Below are 21,149 nucleotides of genomic sequence, written 5' to 3' on the forward strand. Positions count from 1 at the left end.
TATGGCTTCATGACACTTTGCAGGATGCAAAGAGGCATGTAGCTCCTAGTGGTACTTTCAGGGAGGGAAAACAACCATAGAGGTTCTCGATTTATATGTCATTGATGAGCCATATCATTGATGTTGAACTTTCCAATTATGAGGAGGTATTAGGCCAGTAGGTTTGGAAGGATTTCATGATGGAGGAGTATCAATCCATCATGAAGAATGATGTGTGGGAGATACTTCCAAGAACAAAGGGGAAGTCAGTAGTGACTTCCAAGTGGATCTATAAGATCAAGCATGCAACAAATGGTAGCATCGAGAAGTAAAAAGTGAGGTTTGTGGCGAGAGGGTTCTCCTAGAGAGGGAGAGAATTGCGAGGAGAATTTTTCCCTAGTCGCTAGGTACACTTCTATCAAGACTATTATTTCTCTTACTTCATTTATGGGTTGGAGGTTATATCAGATGGATGTAAAGACCCTATTCCTTAATGGTGTGATTAAGGAGTACAAAGAAAACCTCAGGGCTTTGTGATACATGGGAAGGAGGCCCATGTTTGTAGAGTAAATAAAAATGTGTATGGACTCAAGAAGTAACCCAGGGCATGGTATTCTAGGATTAATCGATACTTGATGAGTTTGGGCTTCACCAAGAGATGCAGATCCTGATCTTTACTTCATGGTTGTTGATGGTGATCCTTTAATCTCGGTGTTGTATGTTGATGATTTGTTCCTTACTGGGGCAAAGGGCTCATTGTCAGGTGCAAGAGAGAGTTGGTTTATGAGTTTGAGATGAAGCATCCTGGCTTGATGCATTATTCCTTAAGATTAGAGGTGTGGCACAGACCTAGTGAGATCTTCCTTGGACAAGGGAAGTACACAGTTCAAATCTTGAGCAGATTCAGTATGATGGACTACAAGTCCATGGCTACACCTATGGTGACAAACATGAAGACGTTGAGTGATTTTGCTTCCAATTTAGGTTCAATGGATCCCACTATGTACAGACATTTGATTGGATCATTGGCGTACCTGGTTAACACTAGGCCAGATATTTGCTTTCCAGTGAACACCCTAAGCCAGTTTATGGTTGAGTTGAGGCATGTACATTGTGTTGCAACGAAGCATGTGTTGAGGTACCTACATTGTACAGTTGTATATGGTCTAAGATATGTCTCAAGTGGTCAAGTGAGGCTACAAGGATATGTTGATTCTAATTAGGTTGGGAGTGTAGTGGACAGAAAGGGCACCTCAAGGTGTTGCTTCAACTTGGGATTAACTATGATATCTTGGTTTAGCAAGAAGAATACTTATGTCGCACTTAGTATAACAAAAGCGAAGTATATCGTAATTGATGTTGCATGTCAGGAAGCAGTGTGGCTTCAGAAGCTGCTTGCAGGGCTATTTGATAAGGCAATAGAGATGACCTTGTGATAATCAAAGTTGTGTCAATATTTTATAGAACCTAGTGTTTCATGATAGATCAAAGCACATTGAGATCAAAAATCACTTCATCCAAGACATGGTGCAGAAAGAAACAGTGAAACTCCAATACATATCCACAAACGTGCAAATTGCGGACATTCCCACCAATCCTCTGTTTGGGGGGAGTTTGTATACTTCAGGGACAAGCTTGGTGTGATACAGAATGTCTCCCTCGATGAGTGGGAGTGTTGATGTTTTTGCAGCATCAAGCAGACATTCACTCACGAGGTCATGCCGATTTGACTAGGGGAGAATGATACATTCACCCATGGGGCCATGTTGATTTGGCTAGGGGTGAATGGCCCAACAGCAATATTTCTCCCATGTGGCCATGTTGATTTAGCTAGGGAAGATTGGCCCACGATAGGGCAATGTTGATTTGGCTAGGGGTGAATGGCCCAAGGGCAATCTTTCTCCCATGGGGCCATGTTGATTTAGCTAGGGGAGATTGGCCCACGATACTCACATTGCTTGCTCCAGGATGGAGTGATCTATTTTTTATAGAGTGGGTTTGATTTTTTTATCTAATGGGGTTTTTACCCATTAGTGGAATAAACAATTCTAGTCTAATGTTGAGTTGTAATGTAGGCTCCATAAGTGAAGGGGTTTCTTGTGATGAGGTGCCTCTTTATGGGTCTCCACTCAACATTAGAGCTCTATATAAATAGACAAGCATGTGAGGAGACAAATTATCAACATAGCAAGCTCATTCAATCTTTTCTAGTGGAGGAGAAATTCAGCTAAGGAGAAATATGTTACTATGGATCATCTTTCATCTCATCTCATCATTTCTCTTTCTTGAAGACCACACATGTGACTGAATTGACCCTCGACCAATGTTGACTGAGTTTGACCAACATCTTGGTAGCCACACATGTGAAGGATTTGACTGCAGAGTTTGACTAAGTTTTGACTGCAATTTGACCAGCCGCATGTGCGAGTTTGACTGCAGTTTGACTAGTCACACATGCAAGTTGACTGCATGCAACATTTTGACCATTGTTGACTTCTGATTTTATGACAGTTTGACCATCGCTAACCAGCAATTGTTTGACCATGTTTGACTGGTATTTTGACTTGTAAAGTTGGCTCAGATTTCTAAACAAATTCGGATTTGTAAACCTTGCCAAAAAACAATTTCTCCTTAAGAACAGATTGTTGGGTTTTCTCCCAAGGTTGGGTTTCCCGGGGCAAAAATTATTGTCTATTGTGCATAGTTGCCTTTAGTGTTTCTGCTACATTTACAGTTGAGATTTTCTGTGTAATTATTCAATGATATCAGTGGCATAAGAATATTGTTTGAAAATCATTAGGAAGTAATAATCAGATCAGATCAGAAAATTGAATTCTACTGCACATGCTATAGAATTTCAACATTTTGTGCATGTATTCCACATTGATTTCTACAATCAAGATAGCAATGTAAAAGATTATGAACTAAATGCTAAGTCCCTGTCAAAATTAGTAACAACAATAACATGAAATGCAACAAGAGCTCCTTGTACAGCTAGACTTGGAAGTCTGATTGGTCAAAAACTTCCAATCCGTGTGCATAAGTGAGCTGTATATATTTCATGTTATGCATTCCTAATTCTTAATAAATGCCTTTGTTTCTTTCAAGTTTGGATAAGTAAAGAAGCATCTGCTGACTGCAAACTTATCTTGATCTCCTCTCATACTGGATACACAATTTGAATCATAGCTTACCCTATTCATAACTATTCCAGGTGAGTTTCAAAAAAATTATTTAAAGGCCCATCAGTTTCAGTTTTCCATTTCCTGCAAAATACAGATAAAGGATTTATTGCAACAAGGGCACATGTATCAATTCCGTGAAAAGATCAACTGCTGGTATGCGAAAATTACTATAAGGAAATATCCATAAGAGAAGCCAACGGAGGAGAAAATGATACAATTACAATTGAAATGAGATAATAATGATATATAAAAACAATTGCAATTAGTTGTACAGTTGTGTGAAATTTGCTCAAATTGAACTCTTTGGGACTTCAAATGGAAGGTATTTTAACAGCTGACATAAAATAATAATAAAAAAAAAACTGAATCCCCTGCCTGGAGCAACTAACATGATGCTGAAGCATTTCTCCCATCATAATATACAACCCCAACAAAATAAGAAGTCAAAGGGCACCATCAGCATCCAGATTAAATTCACCAATTTTCCTTGTAAAGGGCATGTAAATTTGTTGAGCATGCCAAACTGATTTCTAAACCATTTAGCAAAGGGCCTTGCTGATCTCAGGAAACTTAGTGTGCTGCTAACCGCTGCATTTCACCATGCTTTTTTAAGGTCTCCATAAGAAGAGGAGGTGCATACTGCGGGTTGCCCTGATGCTCTTCCACATCTTGGCAGAAGGACAATACAATTGTATCAATGGCCATCTCCACCACAGCGAAAAAAAGAGAAGCCACAACATATCCAAGGCCCCAACAAAACTGTAAATTAGGAGATTAGTTAGCAGATCTCAAAGCCTGGCATTACCTCCACTACAAAATGTCAAAAAACTATGTAAATATATTATATGCATGTTGCAAGAAGGATAATTCATTTTTTTCCTCATTTGTGGGGGATAGATATATCTTCAACTCACCAATACTGGAAACAATGGGGATGATATCTTATGATGAGAAGACTTGTACTGATGTGTATCCAGCATAAGGAAAGCAAACAAAGCACATGCAAGGCTCACACACAACTTGCCCAAAAATAGCATTACATCTCCAATCACATTTACTGTTCCTATCCTCAGTATATTGTTGATGATCAAACCAGTTGCCATCGCAGCAGCTTTGCAGAAACCTTTGCCTGTGATAGCAATCTGTATAAAACCCAAAGCAATACCTTAAGTATCTACCAAAAAGCATGTTACTTTTTATATTACTGTTGTTTAGAACAATAATGATAAGCATGCAAATGAAAATTGCTAAAGCAGAAACACCTCACCATAATATAAGCATTCCGATTAATAAATTTAATAGTCCATTCAACACAGCCCAAACAGCACTGAGTGCAACACCAGATCATTCTAATGCAGCAAGCTGCAGGTGTAGCTTCTACAACTTTCAACTGCCGTCTGAGAGCCTCGAGCAAAAAGCGAACTGACTCTATGATTGCTACAACCAATGAACCCAATGCCATTGAACCAAGACTAAAACGTGTAAGCCTTTTTATGGATGAAACAACAGGCATAAAGGGCATTTCCTGTGATAATATTGCAAAGAAAATTTTCAGTATCCTCAACAATATTAAGAAAAAGTACAAAAAGCTCAATACTCTACAAAATCAGAGAAGGCCAGAACTTACTGAAGTTTCCCCACGTGACCAGTAGTAAGAAGCAACTGCTCCAGCAATAACAGTGAGTGAACATGCAATTATAAATTGAGTAGTCCAAAAGCATCCAAATATATGATAAAGGATGGCCAGGGCAATATGACGAGAATAATGAATGCTGTACCCACAACAACCCTCACATTGGACTTTGCTTGAAACAAGATCATAAGCACAGCAATTGCCATCACATCCATTCTGATGAATCTCGCCTGCACTGAATAGGTATAATGCTGCTGCTACCCAATAAATGTAAAAGACAGCAAGAATTATGAATGGGAAAATAGGAAACACCATTAAGGCTCGTATTTCTCCAATTGCATTTGCAGCCACCTACCAAATATTTCAAACATCATCAGGAAGAGAAAAATAATTGATTACAATAATTTAAATTAATTTCATCTGAGAAATAGTCCTCTAAAAACTAATATATCATTGCAAAGTGGCAATTAAATAATTTTGATACGAGGGGAGAATATCCTTAAAATTAATATATCATTGCAAGGGAGTACGCACTATTCCATATTTCTAATCACGAGTGGATTACCTATCTGGCAAACCATAAATTTCATAACACTATGGACTGATATGATGAAAACCAGGGAGAATATCCTAAAAATTAATATATCATTGCAAGGGAGTACACACTATTTCATAATTCTAATCACGAGGGGATTATACTTTCCACAGACTACCTATCTAGCAACCATTAATTTCATAACACTATGGACTGATATGATGAAAACCAACATCAAAATTCCAATAGAACTTCTATCTGCTTCTAACTCCAGGCATTGATATTCCATAATTGTGCTTGCAGAAAACTTCCATGAAGACAATAGAGGTTCCCTTCTTAGGTAATGAACAACAATTGTTAATACAAACAAGCAACAGTGTAGATGAAAGGTTAACAACATCGGGTAAACAGTAATCACCTCCTTCCAACATAATATGGAAGTATTCAATATCAGAATTGTAAACATGTGTACATCATTCCATAAAATAATAAAAATATTTCAGCATCGAAGTTGATTAGGGAGTGGAACCCCTATCAACTAACTAGTAAAATCTAGAAGCAGAAGATCTCCATTTACTCCAACATCTAAAGGAGGAAGACAGCAGCAGTAAACTGTTAGAGGTAAGAGAGGAGTGTTGACCCCACAAAGTAAGCAACAAGGAAAGAGTTGACAAAGCAAGCATAATGACAAAGGTGAGAGGAACTTTAGTGCAAAGCTTTCCTTGGTAGAGGGTGAGAAACAAACTAAAACGAAAAGGGAGAGGACTGACCTCCCCCGAACAAAGCTCCTATCCCCAAAATCCCAAATCAGCAGAATAGAGTTAGTTGTCCCGAGAGCTATTGGCTAATATCCCCAATGTGCCTGCCCATAGGGAGCTATTGGCTAATCTCCCCGAAGTATGCCTGGGGCTCTGCCTACCTTTGGTCAAGTAGAAGCCCCAAAAGGGCGAGGCATAGGACCCAACCAGGCTAACAAGGAATGTGAAGCACTATATAGGAATGCCAGATTACCAAACCACATGGAAAACCAGGGAACTATAGTGCAGGGGGGATTAAATGGACCGTGATGGCATTAATGAATATAAACATAACAACGCATTGCTCTGGCAACAATCACTAGAACATGCAGCAATTGGTAGTGACCCATAAGGTAGCAACAACAGTTGAAGCAAATGTTTATAAGAGTGTGATAAGAAAAGATGGTGGGAAGGAAGAAATCAACAAAGGGAATGCATGATTGTTTTATGTGGCACTAAAGATATTGATCATGAAGATGTGTACTAGGATCTTGTCAAACACTCTGATCAAGACCTAGAAAGGAAAAAGTCATCAAATATAGTAAACAAAACAGGAAAGGGACTCACTTTAATGAGAAGTTCATCGACGCAGATGACACAGAGATGAAACCCCTTATTCAATCATCAAAGGGGCCTTTAGGCAATTTTGAAATGGCTAAAAGCCTGAGCATATATGGTCAAAGTAAAGTATGACCACTGGTTTGTAAATATATACATTAAAAATACAATAAATACCACTAAATGCTGCAAATGGAAAAGAAAAAGAAAGGGAGCTGTGAGTCCACGAGAGGGGAAGGAAGGGGGCTTAGGGGACTAAGAAGAAATAACAATATTTAGTTGTTTCCCACCACTTTTCCTAAGTTATCTAACTTTTGTCTGTAATTATTAAATTGTTTACCAACCATGAGATTAGTTGTCCTGAATGAGAGATACATGGACCTCTTATGAGGGCACGTTGTCTCTTCTTAATATGCAATATAACACCTATGATCTTGGGCATGCAAGAACCTCATTCATTATTCTGTAGGTTTACTCTCCTTTGTTCTTATGTTGCCATAGCTTGCTGCCAAACATTGTCATCATGAAAGTGGGAACCATAACTAGAGGTTATGGATAATTGCTAAGAGCAAGGTAGCTTAGTTAGAGCTGGAAATCTCTGATTCCTGACATTAGAGATTTATTGGCCAGTCTGCACTGGAGCACAGGAGGGAAGGGGGAATAACCTGGCAGACTATCTAGCAGAGAAGGGGATCCCATTCCATGTGTTGTGCAAGCTCAGAAAGAGATATTGGTTCAGTAGGATCATTGTGACTAGGAAAGATTGAAATGTTAGTTGCTTATCCATCAGATTTGAGAACTGAACCAAGCGTGAGATATTAGAACCAGCCATAGAATTTCTCCCTTGTGGATTCATAGGCATTGCTTGAGGGTAGCCTCTGTGATATAGTTCCTACAGTTGGATGGAATGTTCTTTGTTTGTAACCAGTTGGTGAAGAAATTTTGGAAAGATAAGTTATTCCTTGTTGTTTATAACTTATTCTTTGTTGTTCAAGTTAGTGGAAAGATAAGTTATTCCTTGTTTATAATTGCACGGAGCCTTGGGAGCCAGGGCACAGATGCAAGGGAAAGGTCAAAGTGCACTACATTGTGGTGCTCTCTAAAAATGATGGAGAAGACGAAACTGGACCGGTGCATAATGACGGCATTCTAGTTCAAAGGAGGGGCATCCACAGGCAGAAACAGGAGGTGGCACCATAGCCACACTTTCAGGTGTTCCTAGCTACAACACTTTCATAGTCATAGGTACCATACATGGGCGTTGGGTCATTGTCCTAATTGATGATCAGTCAACCCACAATTTTATTGACTTGGCATTAATAGCTAGAAGAGACATCCCAACAAGGGCCTTTGGAGGCTTTAATGTGGAGATGGTTGGCGATCTCATCATGGCATGCAATCTGAAAGTCCCAAAAGCATAATTTAAGATGGGGAACTACACTATGGTTGGTGATTTCCACATGGTGAAGTTGTCAAATTCTGACGTAGTATTAGGTCTCCAATGGCTTATCACCATAGGGAAGCATTGGACAAAGATACAAACTATCATACCATGGCATGGGATTCACTCTGAAGGAAGGTCAGAGGGTAGTCTTGACAGGCATAACTAGGGTACCCCAAAGATTGCTACACTCAAACAAAGCATTGGAAAAGCTATCAGACCATGGAGATGGGATTTGCTATGAAGGAAGTTCAGAGGGTAGTCCTGAGAGGCATAAGCCAGGGTGCCCCTAATCGATGGTGGGTCAACCCACAATTTTATTGACCTGCCAATAACAGCTAGAAGAGGCAACCCAAGAAGGGACTTTGGAGGATATAATGTGGAGATGGACGACAATTTCATCATGGCATGCAACCAGAAAGTCGCAAAAGCATAATTGAAGATGGGCGACTACAATATGGTTGACAATTATTTTTGGTTAAGTTGCACAAACGAGGAAATGGGTACGAGTTTCCGAAACGGGCACCGATACAAAACGCGAATATATATATATATATATATATATATATATGTGTGTGTGTGTGTGTGCAATCATAAAGCATACATGATACATTATAATTTATTACATTTAAACATTATGATTAAATTTACATCACATTTACTCATGAATGATCACATAATGAAAATAAAAATATCGGAATATCCAAAAGCAACCTTTATTATATATCCAAATCTCAAAATCAACCTTTATTATATATATGAGGCTGCAAGTACAATAAAGATTATAAGGCTGCAAGAGCTATAGAGACAAAAGACTAATCCTCATCAAAAATAGAAGCAGAACCATGCTCAAGAGTGGATGGTGGTGCTAAAGAAGATGATGGGCCAATTCCACTTCCAGGTTGGACCTTAATATTTAGGGCAGCAAGAGAGAGATCCAAATCAAGACTCTCTGCATCCACATCCCATTCTTTAGAAGGACCACTGTTGTATTTTGGACCCCTACAAGATGCAAGGTGAAGGTTGGAGTGCACATAAACAAGATCCTCTGCCTTCTGTGAGCCCAACCTATTGTGCTTCACAGAATGAATAAAACCATAAGTGCTCCAATTCCTTTCTGCTGATGAAGAGCTTGCCACTTGTGAAAGAATACGAATGGCAAGGTTTTGCAAATGTACACCATTTGCTCCATGACAAATCCACCACCTAACTGGATTCATGGTGCTTCTCTCCTCCAAAGCTGATATATCTGCATAATCATCTATTCCTGCAGCAAAACTGGCAAATTCTTCCTTTACCTCCCTATGTAGATGAGCAAGAAACATTCTCATAAGGGATCTTTTCACCCCATTAGCCAACTCTCGATCCTTATGGGGTGCCTTCCTCTTCCCATTACTTTGAGCAATAAGCTCCTCATCATAAAATTTGGGGTTCAAGGCATGTGCTAAAGTGTGCAATGGAGTGTTGAAATTGTTCCACCTATCAACAATGATTTTCTTGACTAAACCAAGGAAATGATCATCAACAAACAAAAGTTGTGGAGACTCTTGCGAAATGATTTCCATAGTTTTCTCAACCATAGAATCCATGGCATCATATACCTCTCCTAAGAAAGGTTGGTCAATGTCAGCACTCCGAAGAAGCTCAAATGCAGGGGTTGTGAACTTTAGCAAGAAATCTATCTTGTTCCACCAATCCTCACCAAGGCACAATCTACGCACCATCTATCCCCGCTTTGAATCTACTTGTCTCCACTCAATCCAAAGTTGACTCACCACCATAGAAACTAATGCATGCTTAACCTCAACAAGGCAGCGCAACATCAGGAAGTTCGAGACATATCTTGTCTCAGCAACTTTTAACAACTCCAATTTGGAGTACTCTCGAAATATGGCCTGAGATTAGTGGTGGTTGTTGATGAATTTGATAATATCCCTTGCTTCCCTTGTAATTTCCTTTATCCATGAAACTTTGTTGTCGATCTCCTCTAAGATCAAATTCAGATTATGGGCAATGCATGGTGTCCAAAAGATGTGGTCATACCTCCCCTCAATAATTAAACCTGCAGCTTTGCAAACTGGTGCATTATCCGTGATAACTTGCACCACCTTGTTAGGCCCTATTTGTTCAATAGATTTTATAATAACATCAGCAATGAACTGTGCATCTTTTACCTCTCCTGAACAGTCTTCCGCCTTGATAAACATTACTCCTTTGGGGGAAGTGGCAATGATATTTACCAATGGTTTGCGCCTTGTATCTCTCCATCCATCTGAGACTATGGTAACCCCAAAGCTACTCCAGGAAGAATGAATTGGTAATAAAATATCTTCCACAAGCTCCTTCTCCTTTTTGAGAAGCTGAGTTCTAACTTTCTCATAGTTGGGCCCCTTGTACCTTTGAAGAGCTTTATTAATTGCCCTTATCATACCTTGTCAGTAAGGAGAGCGAACAACATTGAATGGGATACCACATGCATAAATGCACCTAGCCACTCTGGAATCAATTTCTTCTCTCGCTCGCACATTCACCAATTTAGCAATTCTGCTATCCTGAACTGAAGGGGATGCCCCTCTGGTATTTTTGGGTGTTGGTTGTTCATGTTGTTGAGTGGCACCGACTCTCCTCTTTCTTGCTTCAACTACAATCCTTGGCTCAATGTTAGATGGAGCTTGAGGAATAGCTTGAGTAAGCTCATCATGCCTTCTCTTAATAACATTTGCCTCATCTTGGTCTCTTTGATATGCCCTCTTTGCCAATGGGTCTGCTATTTTTGTGCAACCCACAACCCCCTATCCTCCTCCATGCAAAAGATGTGCCTTCACTCTTGGGTAGGAGCCCTTGTACGAATTATTGCAAAGATTACATCGCCATTCCCATGAGCCACCACCTCCACATTTTTGAAGCTTCTGAACATGCCTCCAAGGAGGATAATATTCAGTCCTTGGGTTGGCCCTAGGGCTTGAACTTGCAACTGCACTTTGGTTGGAAGCCATTGCTGCAAAAATAAATAAATAAAACAAATCTGTAAATAAAAATTATTTTTCACATTTTTGGCAGCATAAACCCTTGAAAAATTGAAGAAATCTTAGGAAAATACTAAGAAAATGAATGTTTCTCACCCAAATTAATTTTCTGTAGTTGAAACTACCCCAAAATGCCAAAAAAGACAAAAGAAATATGGTTGTTTTTGGACAATTGTCCCCGGCAAAACTCAATGTGGAAAAATCGTTGTAGTAGCTAAGGGTTTTATTATTATGTAACAGTGAGAAATTATGAATACAACTGGATGCGCAAAATTGGCAATCCTCTACAAGATAAATTGGCCACAAAATTAGTGAGACAATTTTTGTCCCACCTGACACTGATCTTGTCTCCTGAACTTGCTCAAAAATGGGTTGCCTGAACCCCTGCGTTAGCTTCTGCACCAATGTTGCACAGACCCTCTCATGCTCTGCCTAGACGCTGCTTTGATCAAGCCATCCTGCCCAACTCAATGTCTGAGAATGACTCGCCAGCCCCTCCAAAAATTTTCCCTGCCTCCAACAACTGGATCGACTTTCTGTCTAGCCAAATCGAGCTATGCCTCTTAAGCTTCTGCACAAACCCACTGAGGAAACTCGGCTCTCATGTAGCCGACTCTCTGGAATTGGAAAACTTCCTTCGGACTCATTGTCTCTACCCCTCACTATTTATGCGTCCCCTCTCTGGCTCAAACTTATCTTTTTTGAATCACTATAGCTAGGAAACTCGACTTTTGCCAAGGAATTTGCTCTCTAAGTGTATTCTTCATCAACCCCATGGACCTCCTCTTATAATTTCAAGTTGAAGCTTCAACAACCAAAATTAAATCTTAATCGATGGTCGACATCATCTCTAAGTCGATCCATGTGAGTTTCTAAAGAATTTTCACATTTCTCAATTAATTCCCATTAATTAATTGATTTCTCTAAGTTGGACGTAGCCATTTTTTAATTATCGATCAATTAATTTAATTGAGCTATCTCTAGGTGGAATTTCCAGAAACGATTTTTGGGTTTTGGGGAACTCATGTTTTATCCTCTCCACAAAGTTTGAGACTAGAACACCATCCGATGCTACAAAAACTAACACTCCCTCTTAGCGGGGAAGGTGTTCTAGTGTTGCACTACTACAACACCATGTCTCTGCATCATCCTCCCATACACATTGTTGAGACCTTACATCTGTAACTGCCTACCACTGTCCATCAATCACTGTGCTAACTCTGATTCATTTTCTACTTGCTGTAGTTGAACCATGTTGCATTTGTGTTGCTGCTGACACTGCACTGTACAACCTATACTACTGCCAATTCTGCATCTGCACTACAGCCCAACTAACACTCCCTCTCACTATTGTTATTGTTGCTGCAACTACTACAACTAAGAAGTATCCAAAATATTGAATCCATTGTCTTTGTGTTGCAACTCTCTCCTGAGTCTCTAGCTACTACTAGCCTCTGCACTGTCTACTGGGAAATTTGTGTTGTTGTTGACTCTGCCCTGTGCCTCCTGCACTGCTACCAACACTGCTCTACGGCTCTCAATATATGACTGCGGATACTCTACAAATGTCACTCTAGAACTAATTGCATCAACTAACATTGATCCTCCTGCTACTGAATAATATGGGCCCCTACAGCAACGGTAATGATCCATCTGAGGAGTAAACTACAACTGCTGCTCCTCTATGGACCTTGCCCAGCTCTACACAACTCTAGAGTCTACAACTCGATGTCTCCCCGCCTCTCTCCTAGAGGTATAGTTGCATACAAAGCAAATTGTTCCTCCAACTTGGAGGATAGTTGATCTATCTCTGTCGATTCTACAACCTGATCCTAGTTCTCCTTCTTGTCCTTCTTCCTCTGAGGACACTGGGTACTGTAGTGGCCAAACTCGCCACACTTGAAGCACTTGATCTTCAATAGGTCCTTCTTCTTCTTCTTTTTCTTCTCTCCATGCGAGCCTTGTCCCTAACTGGGACCTTTTGCTTTCTCTTTCAATGTAAGGGCCACATTTTCTTCTTCCTTCACACCCTTCGATCCTTTGCCGCTATTGTCATTGATGGAGCTCTTTACTAGAACTCATCTCATCTCCTCTTGTGTGAGATCTACCCATATCTGGTCCCACCCAGGCAACTAATCTCATCCCAAAATGCCCTGGACAAAGGTCTCCCACTCCTCGATGACACTATTGAGAGTCGAATGCACAAGTTCTGTAGGTGTAGGCAACTCTCCTACAGCTGTAGGCTCATCTCGAATATCCTGAAATCTGGTAAGATAGGGGTTAATGCCTTCACCCTTTTGCATTCGAACATTCTTCACCTTCTCCTTCAGGAAAACCTTCCGCTGCTCACAAGGGTTTGGATATAGTGATGCAAGAGCATCCCACATTTCCTTGGCCATATTCTTGGCTGCAATGTGTGAGACAATATGATCTCAAACTCCATCGAGAATCAACCACTTCGTAGTCTGCATCTGTAGGAACTACTACAACTCGTTCTGCGTACATTTTCAAACCATACTCGTCTAGCAGGAATTCCATCCTGGCCTTCCAGATACAATAGCTCAATTCACCCTCTAATCTGTCCTGATCTCGGAGTCCTGCTAAAGCCATCACTGCAAAAACTCGACCTGGGACAAAAATCTCCCTCTTTCACCTACTCGACTACTAGCACTGCTACTCGCACTCCTTCCTGGAGTGAGAAAATATGCTTGCTGCTACTAGAAATTTTGGATTTCTAAGACTACAAACCCTCTGAGAGAGACTCCCTATCTGTGTGCAATTTCTCTTCCACCCAGTGTTGATTTTGCTACTGCAAACTGCTGCAAAACCCTACTGCTCCTAGATAAAAAATCGACTTTGCGAAAACACTGAGTTGCTCACCTACTCCCTTCTCTAATCACTTCTTGGACAAATCGACCCTTCCTGCACTTTGCAGCTGGAAATTCAAACCACTGTCCAGCAATTCACATCGCTTGGCTAGGCACTGCACAGACCCTAGGAAATTTGTGTTGTTGCTCCCTCTTCGTCTTTGAGCCACTTTTCCATCAACTATGCTCTGATACCATGTGAAAATTTACAAGTCTAATTGCAACAACTAGAAATTATTCTTCTAAATGATTAATTTTATTAAGCAGTTTCTTTTCTACGGCAAACAACAAATAAAATCACAATTGCGATTTTCACCATAGAAAACAATATGGAAAATAAAATGTTGGAAACTGAGAAATATGCTAGCACACACACATAAGGATGACACAATTATTTTTGGACAATTGTCCTTGGAAAAACCAAATTTGGGAAAACCAGTGCAATAGTTGAGGGTTTTATTATTATGCAGCAGTAAGAAATTTTGAGTACAACTAGATGCCCAAAACTCGCAATCCTCTACAAGATAAACTAGCCAGAAAATTAGTGAGACAAATTTTGTCTCACCCGACACTAATCCCGGCTCCTGAATTGGCTCAAAGATGGGTTGCTCAAACCCCTCTGTCAGCGTTTGTGCAGACCCTCTCACGCTCTTCCTAGAAGCTACTCTGATCAAGTCTTCCTGTGCAACTCAGCCTCTAAAGAATGACTCGCTAGCCCCTCCACAAATTTTCTCAGTCTCCAGCAACTGAATCGACCCTCTACCTAGCCAAATCGAACTCTAACTCAAAAGCTTTTGCGCAAGTGAAACTCAACCCTCCTATAGCTAACTCTCCAGAACTGGAAAACTTCCTCCAGACTCACTGTCTCTGCCTCTCACTATCTCTGCATCCCCTCTCTAGCTCGAACTGTTGGAATGTGTAACTACTAACTAGGTTTGGTCTTCATAAATATGAAATGTACTTTTGATTCTTGTATATTGTAAAAAGAAAAAAAATATTATTGTTATTTTTGTAGCATGGGTTTCATGCTCAAGGTCTTTTTATTTAGAGTTCAAGCACCCATTGAAAGTTTCTAGGGTTTGTCCTAGTGTCCAGAAGTCAATAAAGTTATTGTCATATGAAGAAAACCCCATTGGGCACATTTTAACATGTTAAAAGAACTATTTGTGTATTTAAAAGTGTCAAAATACTGTCCAAGGCCAAGTCAGCTTGGCAGCTAAGAAGTCGGCCTCAAAAGGGCATGTCGTCCTCCTTGGAAGCCTATATATAGGAGGGAACTCGACCTCTTATGGACACTCACTCACTTCTCATCATGTAAGCGAAGGAGAAGCAGAAGAAAGGCTAGCGAAGAAGGATAGAAGGATAAAGGACACTCACTCACTCACTTCTCTCTCTCTCTCTCTCTCTCTCTCTCTCTCACATGCGAAAGGAAGGCTAGGGTTTTGTCGCTGCAAAGTCAAACTTGAGGAAATTATAGAAAGGTGGTCTTAGGAAAGACTATTAGGTCACCTACAAGCCCTTGAAGAAGGAGGAACCCAAGAGAAGGTCAAAGGAAGCCTTGGAAGCCATAAAATTGCTCACATGTGTGGATGCAGTAATTGTTGCAGGAGCCGAAAATTTCAGACTTGTAGTGGAGGTCGAAATTTTGTAGCTGGAGGTCGAAATTGTGTAGCTGGAAGAGATTTAACTGGGTTTGACTTGGACAGAGAAAGCACGTCATCAAGAAGCTCTGACTTGGTCTTGTATGGGTATTAGTCTTGATCCGGAGGTCTTGGAATTCGTCATTTGAAGAACCTATAAGAAGAGAAGAGATTTGTGAGTTTTCCTCTCAAGTGGAGAGGTTTTGGCCCTGGCTTGCAGCGTACATATTGTGTTCTTATGTATTGTTGATCTTCTTGTTTTTATAGTTGTTTGATGATAAGAAAAACATAATAATAAGAAGAAGAAGACTCAGGGCTTATAGGTTTGGTTTGGAAGCCTGCGCATCAGTGTGCTCGGCACTGGTGAGAACCTAAAGTGGCTGAACCAATAGGAAAAGTCTGTATATTTGTGAGTCTGTAAAATTTCTGAGGCAGAGTCTGTTTATTGCCAGGCAGCCTCCGGTAATACTTGTTCCTTGCGGACGGTAGAAACTCCGGTAAATGCAATGACATTCAATCTCTGTAAAGAAAATATCTTTATGTAAAATCTGCATCCATATAATAAAATGTCCACCAGTTCATATTTCCGCAAGCTTGCTGTGTCATTTATATCTGTGAGAGAGGTCCAATTCATATTTCCGCAAGCTTGCTGTGTCATTTATATATGTGAGAGAGGTCCTGTAGAAATGGTATCAGAGCCAAGTATTGTTGAGTTGATATTTTGCTGTGAGATATTGTTTGAGTGGATCGCGAATTCGTTTGAGTCCTGAATAGCGTTTGAGCCCATTGTTGTTGGTGTTGGCGTTGGAGGGTGTTGAAGACGTTGGACGAGAATTCGTACTTCAAGTACGCGAAGAAGCCGCAATTTCTCCTTCAGAAGAAAGCCGCAATTCTTCTTTCATCATTTTCTGCAAGTCTTTGAACGGGTATTTATCTTTCTTAAATCTACAATGGATGCTTCTAGAAATTCATCTGCTGAATCTTCTGAGTCTATGGGAATATTTGGAACAAAGCATTTTAAATCTATAAAGACTGAAGAGGAACTAAGATCTGGTTTAGAAGGTTTATGTCGATCTGAATCTACTTCTGGTAATTCTGCAATAATTGAGCAAGAAGAAACAGACCCAACTGTAAACTGGAAACTTCCACCAGTCTCTCCTCAGGATGTTTATCGAGGACTTTCCTCTTTTAATTTCCGTGCCCTCAGCCAGATAAAAATCAAAGAAAAATCCATTAAAGCTGATTTAACATTGAATGCTATGTTGACCATCTCTCTCCTAGAGGCCAAACATATCAAAGCAGCCCTCAAAGTTGGTTATCAATACGCCCATCTGGGGATGGTGAGAATAGGACTGAATGCGTTGCATAGAAAAGGCCAAAAAGCCTATGTATTCTCAGCCCTATTTGATAATCGATGGACTACATTTACACAAGCCATGATAGGTGGCATTGAGACAAGCCTTGCTGAAGGCCCTGTACAGTATGATGTTTTTCCAGACTTTTCTGTTGCATTAGATGATCCAAATATCCTGCAATGCCTAACATTAGGTATTCATACTGCAGGATATGAAAACTTCAAAACAAAATCAAAAAATTTGGCCATCTTTTATATTACTTGTGTCCGATTTTATAATACCACAATTCATGTTGTATTACACACCCCTGACAAAGATGAAGAACGAGTCACTCTCATCTAGTATGACTCATCCTGTAATCCTGTAGCACCAGTCTATGTTTCCCGCAACGATTTGTGTCCTCCTGACAACTGGGTAACCAATTGGGGAAAACCCATAAAAAAACCTGTTGCTGCAGCACAGTCAATCATTACTGAGATTGACGGTAAAGTTACCACAAGATTTCCCAGAGTCAATACAGTTCAGCATGGTGGACCCTCTGTTTCTGTCTCTGCAGTTCCAACCACAATTAGCCAATTACATCCTGCTCAAACCTCTGCACCTCCGCAATTTGTAATTGACCAAGCAGTATATGATTCCATCAGAAGATTATTTTCACAGCCAAACCCATCTCAGCCATTCAGCTCAGTCTGTGATCATCCACACTGCTCAAAAACATTTTGCCAATTCTCCTCAGAGCCGCCTACACCACATGGTGAGTCATCAGACCGTCACAGGATCAATATGATCAGATTCACTCCTCCGTCTGATTCCTCTGAGGAAAACTACAAAAAAGTGGTATTCTTTAACCCACAAGAAGAACTACTTGTACATACAGTTTCTAGTTCTTCCACTTATGGTTTGGGCTATGTTGATTCTTCACCTATTCCTGAATACAGAAGAAATCCTATTGATAGGATTCCAAAGCATGTAGAAATCCCTTCTGATTCAGAGATAGTTGCCTTTTTAAAGATTTTTAAAGGTATCAGTCCATATGATCCAGAAGATCAATGGAAAAAGAAAATGTTCAATTGGGATATGTTTACACATGAAAAAGAACATTTGTACTTCGAAGAAGTAATGCTTCTTCCAAGAGATGATCACCCTGCCTTCAACAGACAAAATGTTGAGAAATGGAAAGAATGGATGAAAGCAGAAAATCAGTGGATATCATTCTATGAATGGTATTACCCTTCTGCAAATATAATAGAACAATCCTTGATGAAACAATTCAGAAACCAAGCAAAGCAAAAGAGAATCAAGGATCCAGAGAAATTTGTAGAAGAAAAGCTGAAAGAAAATCCTGTAGTAATTCCTCCTCCTTTGAAAGCCCATGTTTTTCAGCCAAAGATTCAGAGCATGTTAAACAAGCCAAATATTCCCAGATCTCTGATTACTGTTCAAATTGAAGGAGAAAAATTACTAAGAAAGATTTGTTCTCAGCTCCAAGTAAACATGATGCGGACTGGAACTCCAAATAAACACAAGTGGGAACTCCTTGACGGAAGCCTTTTGGAAACAGACACAGAGTTTCCCCCTTGGAAAAATTTTGTGATAAGAAGTCAAGATGGAAAATTGTACAAATTGCTTCCATCTCATGCTGATGATCCTAACCTCGTAGCAAGAGATGTTTTTGCTGCTACCAATTGGACTAATTTAGCTCTGTCTAGTCTTGAGAAATTTGTCAGTTCTAAATTTGAGAGTATTGAAACTGCTAATTCTGAAATGAAGACCATGCTTGAAAGTATTCTGAGAAAACAAGATTATAACACAGTTTGTCTGAATAGCAGCGTAACTACTCTAGCAGAAAATGATAAGGCTCTTGCTAAGAGTCTTGACAGATTATCTTTACAGACAGGACAGATAGAAAAAAAGACCCATGAAGCTACCTCTGCTCATGGAAAAGAAATAGTGAAGATCAGTAATTCCCTAGATATTGTCAAAAAACAAGTTTGGGAAGTATCTCAAGGGATAGAATCCCTGAAAAAGAAGCCTAGGGTCGAAGCTTATAAATCTGCAACTATATTTTCAGAACCCAAGACTTCTGTTCCATATTCTATTACTCCTTCTGTGGAAAGCCTCATCAGGACACCCAGTTCTATAACCTTTCCACCACCTACTTCCTCTCATCCATATTCTTTGTTTGCAAATCCCAGTTTCTTTAGCCCACATCCTGCCATAAAACAATCCAAAGAAACTGAAGAATCAAGCAAGCCAGAATCCTCTAATTTCATGTTTGAAGATTCATCCACTAAAGACGAAGAAGAAAGTTTTGATACAAGTATTCATAAGATAGAAGCATCACTATTTGACATGAGTCTTCACAAGATAGAAGCAGAACCACAAATTGAAGATCTTGAAATCTATATCAATAACTTCTCTGTGACAGACCAAGAACAATCTGATGATGATAAAGATCAGGTTAATGCTACATCTTCCAGATCGAGATGGGAGACTACTTGGAACCCTGCTCCTGATCGCAGAGACCTTATGAAATCTGAATATCATAAGGATTGGTCTGCAAATTCTACTTACTCATGGAATATTGAAAATTGTACTGAGGCTGAAATCATGTTTGTTTTACATTCCATGCTTGTTTGTTATAGGACTTATCTTGCAGATGACATAGGTCCTACTAATTCTACAAGAAGAATAATTGGAGGATTTGAGGGAACATTAGATTCTTGGCTAAAAGCTGAGACATTGAAAGAGCCAAGCCTCCTTGCAGATTGGGAACAAGATGTTGTCCTAAATGAGGATGGCACTACTCACATAGACCCTGTTACTCATATGCCTGTCAGCAATATGATAGGAAAACCCCTCTATGCCATTACTGTCAATTTCATTAATTTCCCCCAGATAACCAATGATATTACAACCATTACTCTGCTGGCCATGAAATTGCATAATATGCAGCACTTTGATGAATACTTTAATGAATTCTTTCACAAATTGCACACATTGACTCCAGATCTCATTCTTCAGCCAAAATGGAAGGAAATTTTTGTTGCATCCCTTCCCCAATGGGTTTCTTCTGCTATTGTCAATAAATTACCAGGGAAGGTTGGTGATTATAAATTTGGTATAATCAGACAGGCTGTAAAGGCTATCATTGTTGAATTATGCTCGCAAATGAAGATTGCTAGAGCAGCTACTAATCCTAAAAAGCTTCATGGATACCAGCAGCTCTGTAAGCAATGGCACCTTGGTAAAGCTGGAAATTCTGAGGGGCATAAGAGAAGAAAGAAAAGACATTTCAAAAAGAATTACCAGGTTTCTCAAGAAAAACCAAAAGGAAAACATTACAAAGCAAAACCTTATAAGCATACAAAAATGTTTTCCATAGACAGAGAAATAATTTGTTACAATTGTAACAAAAAAGGCCACACAGCTCCAAACTGTCTAAACAAAAAGAAAGATTCATCTAAAAAGAAAGTTCAGTATAGAAATAAGAAAGGAAAGATAAATTCTTTTGATCTTCCTAGCAGCTGTGATGAGCTTGTATCTTCTGATTCTGGGTCTGAAAATGATTTTAACTTTGTTGACTCAGAAGAGTCATCTGATGAAGAATTTTGTAATGACCCACACTGTACAGAATGTAAATATTGTGACTGTGATGATCCTGATGTTTGTACATGTAATGCAGTCAGAATGATGAAGACTGATTATGATGAGACCAGCAAGAATATTTTTGCACAAATGATGGCTGCTACTGATCCACAGATGAAAGATATGTACAGATCTTTGCTAACAGAACATTTGAAGAAAACACCTTCTAATCTGAAGAATTCTCCAAATAAAGGGTATGTACCTCCTGCTACTCTTTTCTCAGTAGAGGCCTTAACCAAACAGTTTAGAAATGAAGATTTTGGAGAAGATCTGCCACAGACTTTGCCTGCAGTTCATCAGGCAATTAAGGAATTGAGAAAAACAATCAAGGAGAACAGGAGGCTGTGTGTTGAAACTTGAGAAACACAATGAACTAAGTCTAAGGATATTGAATGCACAGGCATCTCTTGCCTCTTCATCACAAGGCCCTGTTTCAGGAAAAGCAGAAAGCTGGACTTATCATCCAGGACAAGTTCAGCAGCAGT

At 39.7% G+C, this 21,149-nt stretch overlaps 1 protein-coding gene across 1 annotated transcript in view; it reads right to left on the bottom strand.

Annotated features, from left to right (window-relative positions):
- Positions 1 to 3,363: 3,363 nt before the first annotated feature.
- The window catches only part of LOC149203901 (choline transporter protein 1-like), a 335,506-nt gene continuing 317,720 nt past the window's right edge, over positions 3,364 to 21,149 (bottom strand). The window contains exons 7-10 of the mRNA XM_089403603.1: positions 4,792 to 5,148; positions 4,432 to 4,689; positions 4,079 to 4,306; positions 3,364 to 3,923 (exon numbers count right to left, since the gene is read on the bottom strand). Coding sequence (XP_089259729.1) covers positions 3,735 to 3,923; positions 4,079 to 4,306; positions 4,432 to 4,689; positions 4,792 to 5,148 — 1,032 coding nt within the window. The 3' untranslated portion in view covers positions 3,364 to 3,734. The remainder of the gene's footprint in view (positions 3,924 to 4,078; positions 4,307 to 4,431; positions 4,690 to 4,791; positions 5,149 to 21,149) is intronic.

Source organism: Pinus tabuliformis, chromosome 2_1 (assembly GCF_031772625.1).
Source record: "Pinus tabuliformis cultivar Carrire ecotype Pingquan chromosome 2_1, CPIR1, whole genome shotgun sequence".
NCBI classification, from domain to species: domain Eukaryota; kingdom Viridiplantae; phylum Streptophyta; class Pinopsida; order Pinales; family Pinaceae; genus Pinus; species Pinus tabuliformis.